This window comes from Vigna radiata, chromosome 11, assembly GCF_000741045.1.
Source record: "Vigna radiata var. radiata cultivar VC1973A chromosome 11, Vradiata_ver6, whole genome shotgun sequence".
Taxonomy (NCBI): Eukaryota; Viridiplantae; Streptophyta; class Magnoliopsida; order Fabales; family Fabaceae; genus Vigna; species Vigna radiata.
Genome location: NC_028361.1, coordinates 6,953,692 through 6,969,298, shown reverse-complemented (window position 1 = coordinate 6,969,298; position 15,607 = coordinate 6,953,692). Strand labels below are relative to the sequence as shown.

General features: G+C 32.1%; 3 protein-coding genes across 4 annotated transcripts in view; all 3 read left to right on the top strand.

Moving 5' to 3' along the window:
* The first annotated feature begins 390 nt into the window (after positions 1-390).
* LOC106778058 (putative DNA (cytosine-5)-methyltransferase CMT1) lies at positions 391-6,324 on the top strand. 2 transcript variants are annotated; one of them, XM_014665947.2, is made up of 21 exons: positions 391-653; positions 746-780; positions 866-968; positions 1,057-1,164; positions 1,260-1,379; positions 1,685-1,784; positions 1,906-2,114; positions 2,205-2,270; positions 2,358-2,621; positions 3,440-3,498; positions 3,587-3,653; positions 3,737-4,066; positions 4,177-4,245; positions 4,357-4,443; positions 4,552-4,639; positions 4,893-5,014; positions 5,096-5,197; positions 5,304-5,347; positions 5,437-5,506; positions 5,687-5,790; positions 5,878-6,324. In XM_014665947.2, exons 1-21 carry the CDS (start codon positions 477-479, stop codon positions 6,059-6,061), a joined length of 2,508 nt encoding a protein of 835 aa, XP_014521433.1. In that variant the 5' UTR covers positions 391-476; the 3' UTR covers positions 6,062-6,324. The 2 variants fall into 2 exon arrangements, with proteins under 2 accessions (XP_014521433.1, XP_014521432.1); XM_014665946.2 differs by having other exon boundaries at positions 1,900-2,114.
* A 5,207-nt stretch (positions 6,325-11,531) lies between these two features.
* On the top strand, positions 11,532-12,714 carry LOC106777394. Its single transcript, XM_014664977.2, has one exon. It carries the CDS (start codon positions 11,602-11,604, stop codon positions 12,514-12,516), a length of 915 nt encoding a protein of 304 aa, XP_014520463.1. The 5' UTR covers positions 11,532-11,601; the 3' UTR covers positions 12,517-12,714.
* A 2,251-nt stretch (positions 12,715-14,965) lies between these two features.
* LOC106776689 overlaps positions 14,966-15,607 on the top strand; it is a 27,537-nt gene continuing 26,895 nt past the window's right edge. The window contains exon 1 of the mRNA XM_022775674.1: positions 14,966-15,607. Within this exon, the coding sequence (XP_022631395.1) occupies positions 15,293-15,607 (315 nt within the window). The 5' untranslated portion in view covers positions 14,966-15,292.

Here is a 15,607-nt window from a genome sequence, read left to right as displayed (position 1 = left end):
TGATTAAAGTAAACAAAGAAAAAACATAAATGAGATTATTTTCATTAATTAAATAATTAATATTTTTTCTATCCAAGCAAAAAAAAATACTTATTCATTGTAACTGGCATACAAAAATACAAGCTAATAAATCCAAATAAATGCAACCCAAATATTTCATTAATTAAATAATTAATATTTTTTCTAACCCAACAATAGAAATACTTATTCTTGGTAACTGGCTGCAAAAATACAAACTAATAAAGTCAAATAAATGCAACCCAAATATTTTATCTAAGTGAATTGTTTTTGTTTCATTTTATTAAATTTTCAAGCCTACAAAGGGGGAAATTACTCTTCAAAACAAAAGTTTCCCGCCATTGCAGCATTTTAAAACTCTCAGTTGCCGCATTGTTCTCTCATTTTATTGGTAAATTTCATCCTACTCAGTGTATCTTTAATTTTCTCTCTCTTTCCCAACATTCCAACCAGCAACCATGCCGAAACGCAGAGCATCAACCCCACCTGTTGCAGAAAACGACGCCGTCTCATTGCTTCCCTCCCAGCGCAAGAAGGCAAAGGGCTCTTCCCATAAGCCGGCCGTTTGCTTCGTCGGGAAACCAATTCCGGTCACCGAGGCCTGCGCCAAGTGGCCCCACCGTTATCCTTCACAGGTCTTATTCTTAATCTCTTCTTTCCATAATTCTTTATTATAATTAATTCTGTGTATTCTCTTGGCTCAACTTTTTTGTATATAAATAATCAGGGAAAAAAGAAGGATGCCCGTAACATCTCAAAAGAGTTAGTATTTTATTTCATTTTTATTTTTATTTTGTTTCTTATAGAGCTTCAAGTCTGACGCATGCAGTTGCATTTGGATGTGTAGGGCTACGAATGATAACAATGAGGTTATGTTGGCCAAATGTCATTATCGTCAGGCTGAAATAGATGGGACTGTGTTTAACCTAGATGATGATGCTTATGTCAAGGTATTTAATTTTGTTTTGAAATTCTCTTTCTGCTGTGGTTGGTGAAGCAGTTGCATGTTGAAAAAATGACCTTGTTGAATTGTTTCAGGCCGAGGATGGTAAACCTGATTATATTGCACGAATTGTTGAGATATTTGAAACAGTTGATAATGAACCTTATTTCATGGCTCGATGGTTTTATAGAGCCGAGGACACAGTGAGATTCTTTTTTCAGGATTCTTTTTGTTTGGTTCTAATTAATTCATATCTGTTAACTGGTTTAACTCATTCTGAAGTTTTGAATGAGTGCAGGTTATAAAAGGTCACTGTGATCTTGTGGACAAGAAACGAGTGTTTTTATCTGATGTAAAGGATGAAAATCCTCTTGACTGCATTGTTTCAAAAGTCAAAATTGTTAAATTAACTCCAAATGTAAGTGCTTTGCTGCTGCATTGTTTTGTACAAATACCTGACATTTTTGTGAATTTCTTGTAGGTGTTTCGAAACTATTATATCAGTTTTTGGATTCTTTATATACTTTCTGTCTAGGTTATTTAAATCCATATTTTGAAGGCTTTGTTCAAGATGAGGTCCTTTAATCTTATATCAACAAACATTATAGTCAAGTCTATGAATGTGCTATTATCTGATAAGAATTTACTGAATAAATAGTTGATTGTACAAGATATGTGCTATACCTTTATAGTTGGTTATAATTAGAAGTTTGCATACTACAGGTTAGTTTGACTGTGGAGAAAAGGAAGATTCCCCCTTGTGATTATTATTACGACATGAAGTACACTCTGCCATACCTAACTTTCTCGAATATTGTCGACGGTAAGAATGTTACGGTGTTTTGTATGAAATTAACACACTGCTCACTGTCTCCGTTGTTTTTGCTCTATACATTGCTGGTTTTTGCCTTTTGATGTGGTTTCATCTGATAATCCAGAAACAGATAAAAGTGAGAGCGATGCATCATCCACAGTTTCTAGTGAAGGTGGATCTAGTGACTGCTCTAATGATAACCCAACTAATGGAAAGACAATTGAAAAGAACAGTTCCAATTCATCGGAGTGGGCTTTGCTTGACCTTTATTCGGGGTGTGGGGCAATGTCCACGGGGCTTTGTTTGGGTGCAACCTTGGCTGAAGTAAAACTTGTCACTGTATGTAGAGCTGTTTTTTTTTGAAAAATTTGGTTTATTTGGCTGTTTTTTTTGGAGCAATTTATAATGATTTTATATTTAATTTTATAGAGGTGGGCTGTAGACATTAATTCCTATGCGTGTAAAAGTCTGAAGCAGAACCATCCGGAAACCCAGGTAGGTTTTTGTTAACATGCTTTAATTGACAATTTTTATTATATGTTCCGTCTTGTTCTGATGTTACTTTCAAAAATTAACGTTCAGGTTAGAAATGAACCTGCTGAAAACTTTTTGGAGCTAATAAAAGCCTGGGCCAAACTTTGTGAAGAATTTGGTTTGCTAGGATCGGAACGTTCGGAGTCTGGTTCAGATATGGAGGAAGATGAAAACGACGAGGAAACTATGGATGTAAAAAAAGAAGAGTCAGAAGAAGATCATTCCGACTCTGAGGATTTTGAGGTTGAAAAGTTGCTCGCTATTTGTCATGGCGATCCGAACAACGTCAAGAAACCAGGACTATATTTTAAAGTATGTTGCCTTCAAGCTTGCCCATTACTTTAATTAGTTTACATATTTAATTGAATGTTGTTAGTGTTATTAGGATTGACTTGCTCACGCTGGAGTTCTTTGCTCGTCCTGTTATTCTTTAAAATTTAATTGGTGTCTAATTTTGAGGAAATGCATATGAAAATGGGTATAAATTTATGTTGTAACACACGCGTACAGAATCCAACACAATCATCCTGGAGTTTATGGCTTTGGTTTTTCCATACGTTGAAGGGTAATTATCCGGTGACTTGAATTTTTAATTTAATCAAGGCATGCATGGAGACCTATGTCTGTATTAATGCATATATCAGTTCTTAAAATGGTGAGCTTGTGTTTCATAAATCTGATTATGATTGCTATACTTGATGTTGAAATATATGTAGACAGAAATTAATACAAATCTAGAACTTGGATATGACGAACTGCTATGAAGGAAATTTAGTACAGTTTGATATTAATGTTAAAATCTTTCAATAGCTTATACTCGTTTTTAAAATCACATTCAACTAATTATAGTTGATTGAATTTACTATAAGTATTGTACTAATTAACTTAATGAAGTACCTGATTTTTGATAATTAAACTGGGGTTCTCATCTTATGGGCCGATGTAACAACAACACCTTAGAAGTGAACTCAAACAATTGGTTGTTAAGGAATGTGACTTTAGGTTTGACAGTATGGATTTGATTTTACTGGAACACTAAGTTCTAGTTTATCGTTTTTTTTAATCTTTTTTCCTGTGCAATGAAGTCTCTGTTAATGATCTATCGTTCTGACATCTGTTAAATCATTCAGGTGCGTTGGATGGGTTATGATTCCAGTTACGACACATGGGAGCCAATAGATGGACTGAGGTAAATCCCTTCTTATCTGCTAGGTTTTTTACATAACACTTTTCGCTAAATCTCTGCAAAATCATGACTATGATATCGTTTGTGCCAGCGATTGCAAGGATGCTTTGAAGGATTTTGTGACAAAAGGGTACAAGAAGAAGTTATTGCCTCTTCCTGTAAGTTTCTCCATTTTTGGCCTACAGGCTACTGGTTCACTTTCCACGATTTTTCAATCGATTTTGTATCAACCTTTTGGCAGGGTGATGCTCATTTTATTTGCGGGGGACCGCCATGTCAAGGCGTAAGCGGTTTTAACCGCTTCAGGAACGCAGCAGCTCCATTAGAGGATATAAAGAACAAGCAGTTGATTGTTTACATGGATATTATTGATTTTCTGAAGCCAAAATATGTCCTTATGGAGAATGTCGTTGACATTTTGAAGTTTTCTGGTGGTTATCTGGGCCGATATGCCATTGGCCGACTTGTAGCTATGAATTATCAAGCAAGAATGGGCATGATGGCAGCAGGGTCTTATGGCGTTCCACAATTTCGTATGCGCGTTTTCCTTTGGGGTGCTCGTCCTACCGAGGTAAAATTATTATTGCTTATGAACCATTTTTGTTTTTCATGTCATAACTTTAATGTTGTAAATGGAAGTTAACTGATTTGATTGCACTTTTTTCCTCTTTCCTTGGGTAGAAATTGCCTCCATATCCGTTACCAACTCACGAGGTCGTGTCAAGAGGTTTCGTACCCACTGAGTTTGAAGTAAGGACCAATAAATTAAGAAATCTTTTCTCCATCTTCTTTGAAAAGTATTCTCTTTGATTTTAATCTAAGTTTAAAGTGGAAGGGTTAATAGTTGTTGTCACAATACAGGAAATTACAGTAGCTTATGATAATAAGGACACCTGTAAGCTGGGTGACGCCCTTTTACTTGAGGATGCACTATCAGATCTCCCACCTGTATGTTTGTATGCTTATTTTTATCTTAAGTACATTAGTTAGTTGGTTCGGTTGATGTGAGTTTTTATTCTTAATGACATTTTTCTTTTTAATTTTCAACTCAACCAGGTTACAAACGATGAGAAGCAGGATGAAAGGAATTATGGAACAGCAGCTCGTACTGAGTTTCAAAAGTATATTAGATTGAAGAAAAGCGGTTCGTTTCTATATTTGCATTCATTTTAAAGCATGCTAATGTTTTATATACCTTGCTTTGAGTGGTCTTTACCTGCATGAGAAATTAAATATCTATTATCTTCTTTAAGACAGTTAAATATTTTTTGCTTTGTATTTGTGATGCTTTACTGATTGACTGTAATTTAGTGTGGTAATATGTCACATCGCTTTCATGTGTATAATCCCACTGTACAATATGGATACCAACATTATATAATTTTTTTGTTTTGAAGAGTTGGTGGGTGGTAATAAGAGTAGTACTCAAAGCACTGCACGTAGAATATTGTATGATCATCGTCCTCTGCAATTGAATCAAGATGATTATGACAGAGTTTGCCGGATTCCACAAAAGAAGGTTCTATAACTTGACCTTATGTCGTTCTAGAATATTAGTTTGGTTTGTTCTAATTTTGATGAACTTTGGTAACATTAATAGGGTGCAAACTTTAGAGATCTACCTGGAGTAATTGTGAAGGACAACAAAGTTGAATGGGATCCTTTGATTGAGAGAGTGATGCTAGACTCTGGGAAGCCTTTGGTACTTGACTGCTATCACCTTTGCTTACGGACAGTATTTTGAGACTGGTCCTTTGTTGAATACCATTATGTACTTCTAACTTGAATATATTTATGTTAATGCGTAGGTTCCTGATTATGCAATGTCGTTTGTCCGTGGGACCTCTTCTAAGTAAGCACGTACAAATCACTTAATTCTGTTATGTTTTTAATTGAGTTTGTATCAGAATTTTTTTATGTAACTTGTTGGTCAAAACACAGACCCTTTGGCCGTTTGTGGTGGGACGAGATTGTGCCAACAGTCGTTACAAGGGCTGAGCCTCACAACCAGGTTATTATTTTCACTTTCGAAATTATTTGGTTTGATTACGCAAACAAAAGAAACATAATATTGCATGTGAGATGATAATAAAAAAATCCTGATTCCATTTTAGACATTTAGAATGGTTGAGCAGTAGTTTTTTTAGTTCCTGTATGCATTATCTGAATTTGAATGTTAATTTATTGTCAGGTCATTCTACATCCTAACCAAAACCGAGTACTAACAATCAGAGAGAATGCAAGACTACAAGGATTTCCTGATTGTTATAAACTTTGTGGGCCTATAAAAGAGAGGTACGTTTAGTAGGCTTCAAAATCCATTTGATATATACCTGATATAACAGTATATTGGCTCATAAGTTATAACTAAATTGTTTACAGGTACATGCAAGTTGGAAATGCTGTTGCTGTTCCTGTAGCTCTTGCAATGGGATATACGTTCGGTTTGGCTTGTCAGGGATTGTCTGATGATAAGCCCTTAATAACCCTTCCCTTTAAGTATCCAAGTTGTCTTGCCGGTGCAACTTTTGCGGAGACTGAGAATGATGATGACCAATCAAGTTGAGAGGTTGTTTCTTCCCCAACGTAAGACTCAGCCAACAACGGAGACTGAGAATGATGCCCAATCAAATTGAGATTGTTTCTTCCCAGCCTACACCGGAAAAACACCCAAAATTGTATCACTTGTATGTTGTACTTTCATATTTGTCTATTGCTATATTTACAATAGCAATAGAGAGCTGAGTCGCTTAGTCCATCGCAACTGCTTTTATTACTCTTTTATTTAATAGTTTAATTTATATTTTTATTAAATATCTTAATTTAATATATTATTATTATTATTATTATTGTTTGGTATTTAAAGATTGTAGAAAAAAAAAAAGAAAAATGTCAAAAGAATATGTTTTGAAACTAATGAAACTTGGGATCACTTAATCTGTTATCTAGTAGTTTATTAAATTCGGTGTACCTTTCCACTTTAGCTCCTGATCACATCTAGTTACATAGTTACTGTACAATAAGTGTGTACGTTTTGTATGAATGACATATTTATTATTATAAGATTGAACTAATAAATATTGTAATTAAATAATAAATTATTAACACATCTATATAAATCAGATTTATTAAATTGAGAATGAAATAGTCGTTGAGTAATAACCATTATTAGATACCAACACATTTATGCAAAATAACAACCTCTATAGGATCTTTGGAAATAATTATAATAGAGTTAAAATAGTAATAGAAATAATTTAAAGAATATCAGTAAAATGTGACGAATATGATAGGAAATTAATATAGTTTTAAAAAGGTAAAGTAATTAGTACTACTACAATGATAATAATCTGAAGTTTATAAAATAATAAGAACATAAACAATAAATAATTTATATCAATAGAATATTAAAATACTTTTATAAAATAATTATTTAAAAAATTACTTGAACGTTATATTGCTTTTAAATTGAAGTAAAATTTTAAAAATAATTTAAATAAAATTCATTGGCTTTATTATATAATATGTGAAAAAGTAAATTTCTAAATTGTTAAATTAAGATTAATAAAAATTCAAACCATCTAAAAATTCAAATTACAGTAAACGTAATTATCTTTAAATAATAGTAAAATGATATTATTATTAATATTTAAATGTAATAAACATATTTCAGGTAATAAAAAAATGTTAATTAAAATGTATAATATAAAATGATATTATTATTAATATTTTAAATTCCATAAACATATTTTAAGTAATAATAAAAAATTAAATAAATTTTATAATATGAAATGGTATTATAATTAGTTTTTAAATGTCATAAACATATTTAAAATATTAATAAAATGTTAATTAAAATTTATAATACTATATATGTTCTTTTAGTTTTCAAATGTAAGTAAATTAAAATAATACCAATAAAAATATTTAATACTTCTAAAATATAAAATAATAGTGATTTATTAACAAGTAGAGTAATGATATTATAATCTAAGATCTAAAATAGTAATGTTTACGAGAAGAAGAAAACTTATATGATAGAAAATATAAATAGAAATAATAATAAATTTAATTTTAAAAATAAAGGAGTATTATACATAAAAAAACATAAAAAATGATAAATTTATTTATATCTAGTTGTGCATATCTACTTGTGGGTATCTATAGTTTAAAAATATTGAGATTAAATTATATTAATAATAAAAAGATTTAATATAAATAAGTTTGTTATAAACGAATTTTATTATTTTAAAAGACATAATTTCATTAAAGTATTTTTTTAGAATTATGATTCTTTCCAGGAGTTTCCCTCTTTATTTATTTGACATTTGTTTGAAGATTTGAGATTGTTAAAATGATCATCGTATCAAACTCTTCAATTTGGCTCAGTTTCTCCGTTGGTGTAAGTTAGTTTTTTACTTTTTTTTTTTCTTTTGGTCAAATCTATTTTGTCTTTGCGTGCGGTCTTATATTGATTGCATGTGTCGTTTAATTCATCAATATGAATAACTGCTGATTAGTGATCATAATGACATATCTTGATCGTTTTTATGATGTTTCTATATATAGATATAGTATCTTGTGGAGTAACAAGAGTTTTGATATTCATAGCGCTATTTGGATTGTCTTTTAAAGATGAAAGAAGTTAAACTTTTATGGTCGTGATATGCTTATTTGGTGATTAATGTTGAATTTAAGTTTGGATTTATGTTTGACCGAGTTTGTATTGTTATCGAGTTTTTATGAATTTGTGATGATGTTATAAAACATGTGAAGAATGACAAAACTATGAAATTTGTTGTTTTGTGTGTTGAATTGTGATAATAATTGATTTTGTTAGATTTGCCTTTTTGAGGCTTGAATTAGGTAATTTGACATTGCTTAAGCCAAGAACCACGAATTATATGATCATAGAGGTGTTTAATATTGAGAATTGGCTCAAGAAACGTCAAATTACACAAATCAAGCTAAAAAAGGGAAGTTAAGATTTTCTGATATTGTTGGGTACAACTAATAATGTTGGTCCCACTTGGGCCCACTGAGATTTCTTTGAGTTGGTTATTGTTGGATGAAGGTTCTTCTGGTTGGACGATGCTAAAGTTAGAGAGTTCATTGACTTTGTGTCATTAGGTGCCAATTAGTATCGCTATGCACCAGAAAATTCAAATAAATCTTGGGGGCTTTTGGGGTCCTCTCGTTGGACGTCGCCTAGGTGCTGTCAGGAGCTACTCTTCTAAGAACATATATGTTTGAGCTGTGTTAGATGACAACTAATGGCACAGAGCAATAACTATGTAACTTGAAATATGTTTTCTAAATTTTATAATGGATTCTTTGAGGTAAATTATGTAGATGGGTGGTTGATGATGTGAATGTTGGAAACATGTCAAGTATGGATGGAGAGACTGAATGAATTTTGAAGGGGAAAAATCCTTGTGAATTATGTTTCTTATACATTGAAGTAGGGACACAAAATAAGAGTTATCCCGAGACTCTACTAATCATTCATACTCATGTAGAGAATGATGATTAAGTGGTGAGCATAACATAAGGTTATTGTCTAAAAACAATGTAATTCTTATGATAGTAAAAGGATTAACCTTGTCAAGTGAAAGATTGTCCATCACAAGTGTATAATTTGCAATTTGTTTAACATTAATGCTTTATGTTTAGATGATTGAGTTAGAAGAGTTATTATTGATGTGGCTCAAAAATTGTTTGTATTGCTTAGTTGGTCAATACTACATGTTTTAATTCGTGTATGATACATCCTTTTGATGTTAGCTTATCCTTTATTCTTTGTTGTTTTGTTTTGTTTTTGTGTTTCTTTTTTTTTTTTTTGTAATGATTATTTTATCGGTGTGAACATATAGGTTTATAATTTTCTTCTAAAAAATAAATTAAGTGTCTAAGTTGTGGGACGATATTAGATCCTGTTAGTTATAATATTTTGAATAAAATAAAAAATTCAAAGTTTGGCATGTAGATGTCTTATATTATATTATTATAATCCTAGGATTAGGGATAACAAAAAAATTTGTGCCCGCGGGTACCCACGGATTAAACTCGTTGTGGATAGTTGGTACCCGCGGGTACTTATTACCTGCGGGTAGCGGGTTTTTTAATACCCGCTTCTTATCGGGTCGGGTTCGGGTTTTGTATTATCCGTACCCGCGGATACTCGTTACCTGCTTAGAAGTTAAAATTACATCTCTGTCCTTAGTTTCCTTTGCATAAGTACCTTTGACTTTAAATCTAAAACATTTCAATTTTTTTTTCAATTTAATTTGGATTATTTCATTTAAAAATTTATAAAATACTTTTTTTTAAATATTTACGGGTTGAAAACGGATATCCAACGAGTACCCGTGGGTTTTAAAATACTCACGGGTATTTTTTAAACGGGTACCCGACGGGTAACGGATCGGGTGACGGATACGTTTTTATCCGGCGGGTCGGGTTGCGGGTAGGCACTATCCGTGCCCGACCCGACCCGTTGTCATCCCTACCTAGGATGATTGTATTAATATAAGATATACTTTGAATAAATGGGTTTTTTGAATATTTTTAATGAGATGTTTTATTTTAATAGTATTATACTATTAAAGCGGATAAATATTTAATGATGTTAATCTAGTAATAAATTCTATGAAGATTGATAAGAAGTACTAAGATTTAAAATTCTATATCTTAATTAATGAAATCACATGAGTTTTACTTAATGGGCGGTTGATCAAATTGGCATTATAGTATAAACTACTCACATATAATAAGGGTGACAGAAATGACTTGCCATTATGTAGAAATATAAAAGCGACAATAATGTTTTCAGTTATGGGTTTGATTGATTAGGTTAAGGTTAGTTCATACAAATCAAACTCACATGTTAGTGAATGGGGCATTACATTTTGGATAATAATTGACGTTAAGGGTTAGTTACATCACATGCTGCTGCAGCTCAAGTATTCTATGATGAAATGAATGTTAGTATGCTTATTAAAATGTTTTCTATGTTACACAAGTTAAAAACATATTAAAACTAAAGAAATATCTGTATATTTCAAGACTTAAAATAATAACATTTTATTCAAAAGGTGACATGAGCAAATGAATATGATTCTCAGATACATTGCTCTTAAAACATAATGTTGTTTAAGTTGGAAATGCCTGCAGAAGAAAAAACCAACAAAGAGAATCAACTTCTCTCAGGTCTTGTGATTCCTATTCTTGAAATAAAGCCACACACCAAACATTTTCAAGTACCAGAAATTATCAAGGAAAAAGTTCTTCTAACAATATTTTTTTAACAATTTTTTTGACAATATATACGTGACTGATTATGAGTGGTCTGTTTCAAATATTTTTTAAACATAAATTTAAATTGATCAATAAAATAATGATATGTATCATTTCTCAAAAAATTGTTAAAAATAGTTGTTAAAATATGAATGCTACCATGTTTTTCATGATGCTAACACCTCAATTTCCAAGATAGAACAAGTGTCATTGTTGAGTGCCCCCTTTTGTCTCCCAGTAACAGTAAATGCAGACTTCACAACAACTCCGCCACAAAAACAATATGATTATGCCAACTTGAACAAAACATTACTCATATGTCTCCACAATAACCAAGATTCCAGTACTATGGTATAAACTTTAGGCTACATGAATTGACAAGATTGGATAACTTTAGAACACAAGTTCAATAATACACATGATAATTTCAAAATATCTTATATTATTGAAGTTTCACAGGGGAACACACACCAGCAATTCACTGTACTCATTGCTTAGTTTTGCAGTGTGTTTATCACAGTTACAAAGTTCTACGTTGCTCATCTCATGACCATGAAATTAAAAATTGGACAGAGCTGCCAAATTTCTGACCCAAAATGTCAGAAAGCCATATGGAAGTTTGCATGACCCACATTGGCATCACATGTACACATCACATAATTAACCTAATAGTCCATGTTCATAAACATGGTACCATGTTTAGGTTCCCCAAACCATGTCCTTTAAATAGATTCAAAAAGACTAGTTATCATTCAAGCAATCAAGCACCCTTTTGTGTTACACTATTCTGGCAAACACTACAAAGACAATATGGAAGACAGTTCTAAACATTCCCACGCACATCAACCTGTGAGATCCATTAGTTTTCCCACCAGAGTTCATCCTGTTTCTCAGAGAGTTGAAGCACTTCTAAACCACCTAAAACATCACCATTCTCAACCTGTCTCAAGCACTGTAAATTTAGAAGCAGAAACAATTCAGAGTGACTTAGTTGTGCTGGCTGAGTTGTATAACTCCATGGAGGAACTCTTCCATTCTCCACAGTCACAGCAAGCTCTTCTACGCTACCAAGATGGGAAAATCGTTGAAGAAACGTTGTGTGGCTCGGTCACATTGCTAGATACATGTGAGTCTGCAAGGGATTTGTTGTTGGTTCTGAAGGAACACATGCAAACCCTTCATTCAGCCTTACGTAGAAGAAAGGGAGATTCAAACATTGAAAGCAGCGTTTCTTCTTTTGACATCTTCAAGAAGATGGCAAGGAAAACAACTTCCAAACAAATTGGGCAGCTAAAGAGAATGCAGAATAAGGTTAATTCCTTTTGTGTACTGAATCAAGATCAACAACTAGCATTTTTTGCCAGAGTTTTAAGAGAATCAAACACCATCACCATCTCTATAATGCATTCTCTGTTACTATTTTTGTCCATGCCAACATTCGGAACAAAAGGGTCCTCCTCCTTGATCTCAAAGTTAAAGACCACTGTTTTGTTCTCTTCCCAGAAAGAACAGAAGAACACAAATGGGGTTGCTGATCTTAACTGGGTTCTGTGCTCCCTCTTTGGAAGAGAGAAAAATGGTGATTCCTGTGGTGAGTTTCAAAGGGCACTGGGAGAGTTGGAGACATTAAATGTTAATATTGAGGCTCTTGAGAGAGGATTAGATTGCATATTTAGATGTTTAGTCAAAAATAGAGTGTTGTTTCTGAATATGCTTGCTCATTAAAGAGTATTAATGGCTGAAAGTATCTATTTGTAAATATATAATCTCCACAAATCCATGTCTAAACAAGAGCATTGTGATGTGTTCATAATTCTATTTCATCTTCTGACAATTTCCCCATTCTGGTATTAGAATTGACTAGGAAGGTCTTTCACCAAACAATTGGTGTTCAAAATTTAATTGTTGAATAATGTGGTCAACATCATACCAACTTAACAGTTAATAATACTAACCATTTCAATTAAATATACTTTTGAGTTCGTATTTCATCATATATATATAGAAGATAAATACTGCATCATGGATAATACAATATGAAGGAATGTTCATACTAGCATAAAAAACACTAAAGTATCCTTTACTGTATCACACCACAACTTCCTTAAAAATAATGGTGTGCGGAAAGAAAAAGTCTTTCTATAATTCTTAATTGTGAACTTTAAAAGGGTGATACGTATTTATTAGGGGTTTTACTATCTGCACCTCGTTGTTCTGGAATGGGCTTTCAAGAGCCCGTTTTCGAATATACCGAAAGTGATCCGAAAACTTGTGAGGGACTTCTTCCTTAACCCCAAAATTTTCTCATATCCCTAAATCACCCCTAACAGCTTTTAGGCTTTGGCTTAGGGATTTAAAACCCTATGAGACCTTGCCAGAACTTCATCTGTGTCTCATCTTTCACCCGCACCTCTTTCTTCTCATTTACATTCACAAAAATCAGATTTTAAAATGTAATAAATAAAAAAAATTCAACACATAACCAGATTTTAGAATTAAAAAAAAACATTAAAATTCACACGAAATAGGATTTTAAAATCTAGTTTATAAAAATTCAAAACCAAATTTCATATGGAAAATCCATAATGAAATTTTAAAATCAAAAAAATTTAAATTAAGAATTGAAAAATCAGATTTATGAAAATCTAGAACTAGATTTCAAAATACAAGAAAATTCATAATCATATTTTGAAATCCAAAAACATTTAGAATTGAGTTTCGAAATTGGGTTTCTAAAAGTCTTGTATTTTGAAATCCGACATAATTTAGAAGTAATTTTCAAAAACTGAAAAAATTCATAACTAAATTTCGAAATCTAAGAATGTTAAAACCAGATTTCAAAATTTGCAAATCTATTAACAAATTTCTGAAATTCAAAACTTAATTTCGAGAATCCGATTCTAAAAAGCAGGAACCAAATTTCGAAATATGAGAAAATTCAAAATTGGATTTTGAATTCTGAAAATTCAGTTTGAAAGTCTATAACCAAATTTTAAAATCTAAAAAAATTTCAAAATGGAATTTCAATATCTAGAATATTCAGAAATATATTTTGAAATTTGAAAAATTTTAAAATCAAATTTAAGAAGAAAATTTCGTTACCAAATTTTGAAATCTAGAAAAATTCAGAATAGAATTTCAAATTTAGAGGATATTACAATAAAATTTAGAGGTGAAAAAAGAAAACGAGATGAGGTGAAAGCCCCAAACTTGTAAGACTCAAAAAGATACTGTCGGGTCAATTTTTGAGAAAAGGAAAACTAATTTGTTTAGCGGCTAAAGAATATTTTTTTGGGAAAGTCATTGATATATATTATGCCAATGGAGCTCTACAATTTGTAACAGAAGTTAATTTATATATATATATATATATATATATATATATATATATTGCAGAAATTTAAAAGTAATTTTATCAAAAACAATTCACCGAAAATTAAAAAGGAAGAACTTAATACAAAACTGAAGCGGTTTAAAATACCATATCCTTGTTCAACCACGATTCCCAACCCAGTAGTGCAGAGACACAAAATAGCAGCATCTTTATAGAAAGTTGTGTTTTGAATGATGAAAAATTCTTTCAGAATAACCTACAACATTAACGCAAAAATTAAATAAAACCATTCTTCATTTCCATGTTCGTTGTTGTATCCGAGATGTATTTGGTTGAGTTGATGTATCAAGGTTTGGGTATGAAAATGTTGAAGAACCTGCGTGGTAGAGATGGACAAAAGCTGTTCTGATTCTACTTTTTTGTCTGCTATGTTTTTGTTTCTCTCCAACCATTAACATTGACAAAGGGACCGTAGGATACTCGTCCTTTGTATGTACCACAATTCCACAATTTTTTTTTAACAAAAGAAGATACAGGAATGATATTCTTCTTCTTGTTTAAAACAGAATGAAATAACGAGTGAATTGCTAATATCAACGAATGAGACAAAAAGGTTACAAGCCATTCATGCACACACAAAATAGCCCATCATTTTGTTCTCGAAATTGTAAACAATATCATATTATGTATAGCTCAAATTGTTGTCTATTTGTTAAATCCAACAAGATCTGTACATCATCGATCCAAGAGCCATTTATTGCATCATTTTTTAGTTTTGTGTCTTCTGTGTTGAGACAAGTCCAAGAGGCAATGTGGCAGCAAAGGAGGAAAACTGGGTGATGACTGATGAAGTTTTCTGATTGCCAACACTAAGAGGACATGCCAGTTATGCAACACAAACCCATTTGAATACTATTTTGGCCTGTATTATGTCACAAATAATAGTGCACAATGTTTGGTAGAGATGTGACAAACTCACCTAATGAGTAGGAAACACATGCTACAACCACATGCTCACGTTCATCATCAGTGCTGCCTATTTTCTTCACCATCAAGAATGGATCATGGATTGCAGCTATATATATAGAGAGAGTTAAGGACTTGGTGAGAGCACAAAAACATTGAGCTTCGTTTGAAAAAGTACAGAACACAAAAAGGGTAATAACCATGGCAAACAAGTTCCATGTTCGCTCAAACAGTTTTCCTACTGGATCTCATCCTAGCATAAGTAGAGTAGAGGAAGAGCTGAACAAGCTCAAAACTTGGGAAGCCAGTTCCACATCCACATCAAATTCAATTGGCACTGGCTTGTCCTTGTTATCAGATTTGCATATTTGCTTGGAAGATATTCTCAACATGGCTTCAACCCAGAAGCTGATTTCTAACAATCAAGGTGAGAAATGCATAGAAGAGCTTCTGGACGGTTCAGTGAGAATCTTGGACATCTGTGACATCACAAGGGACACCTTGTTACAGATTAAA

What these genes read in the sequence shown, in the direction of transcription:
- LOC106778058 (XM_014665946.2), top strand. Translation starts at nt 477, where the DNA reads ATGCCGAAACGCAGAGCATCAACCCCACCTGTTGCAGAAAACGACGCC. An exon ending in GAGCCAATAGATGGACTGAG is followed by an intron (nt 3,499 to 3,586) that starts GTAAATCCCTTC and finishes CGTTTGTGCCAG; the next exon opens with CGATTGCAAGGATGCTTTGA. An exon ending in GGGCTGAGCCTCACAACCAG is followed by an intron (nt 5,507 to 5,686) that starts GTTATTATTTTC and finishes ATTTATTGTCAG; the next exon opens with GTCATTCTACATCCTAACCA.
- LOC106777394 (XM_014664977.2), top strand. Translation starts at nt 11,602, where the DNA reads ATGGAAGACAGTTCTAAACATTCCCACGCACATCAACCTGTGAGATCC.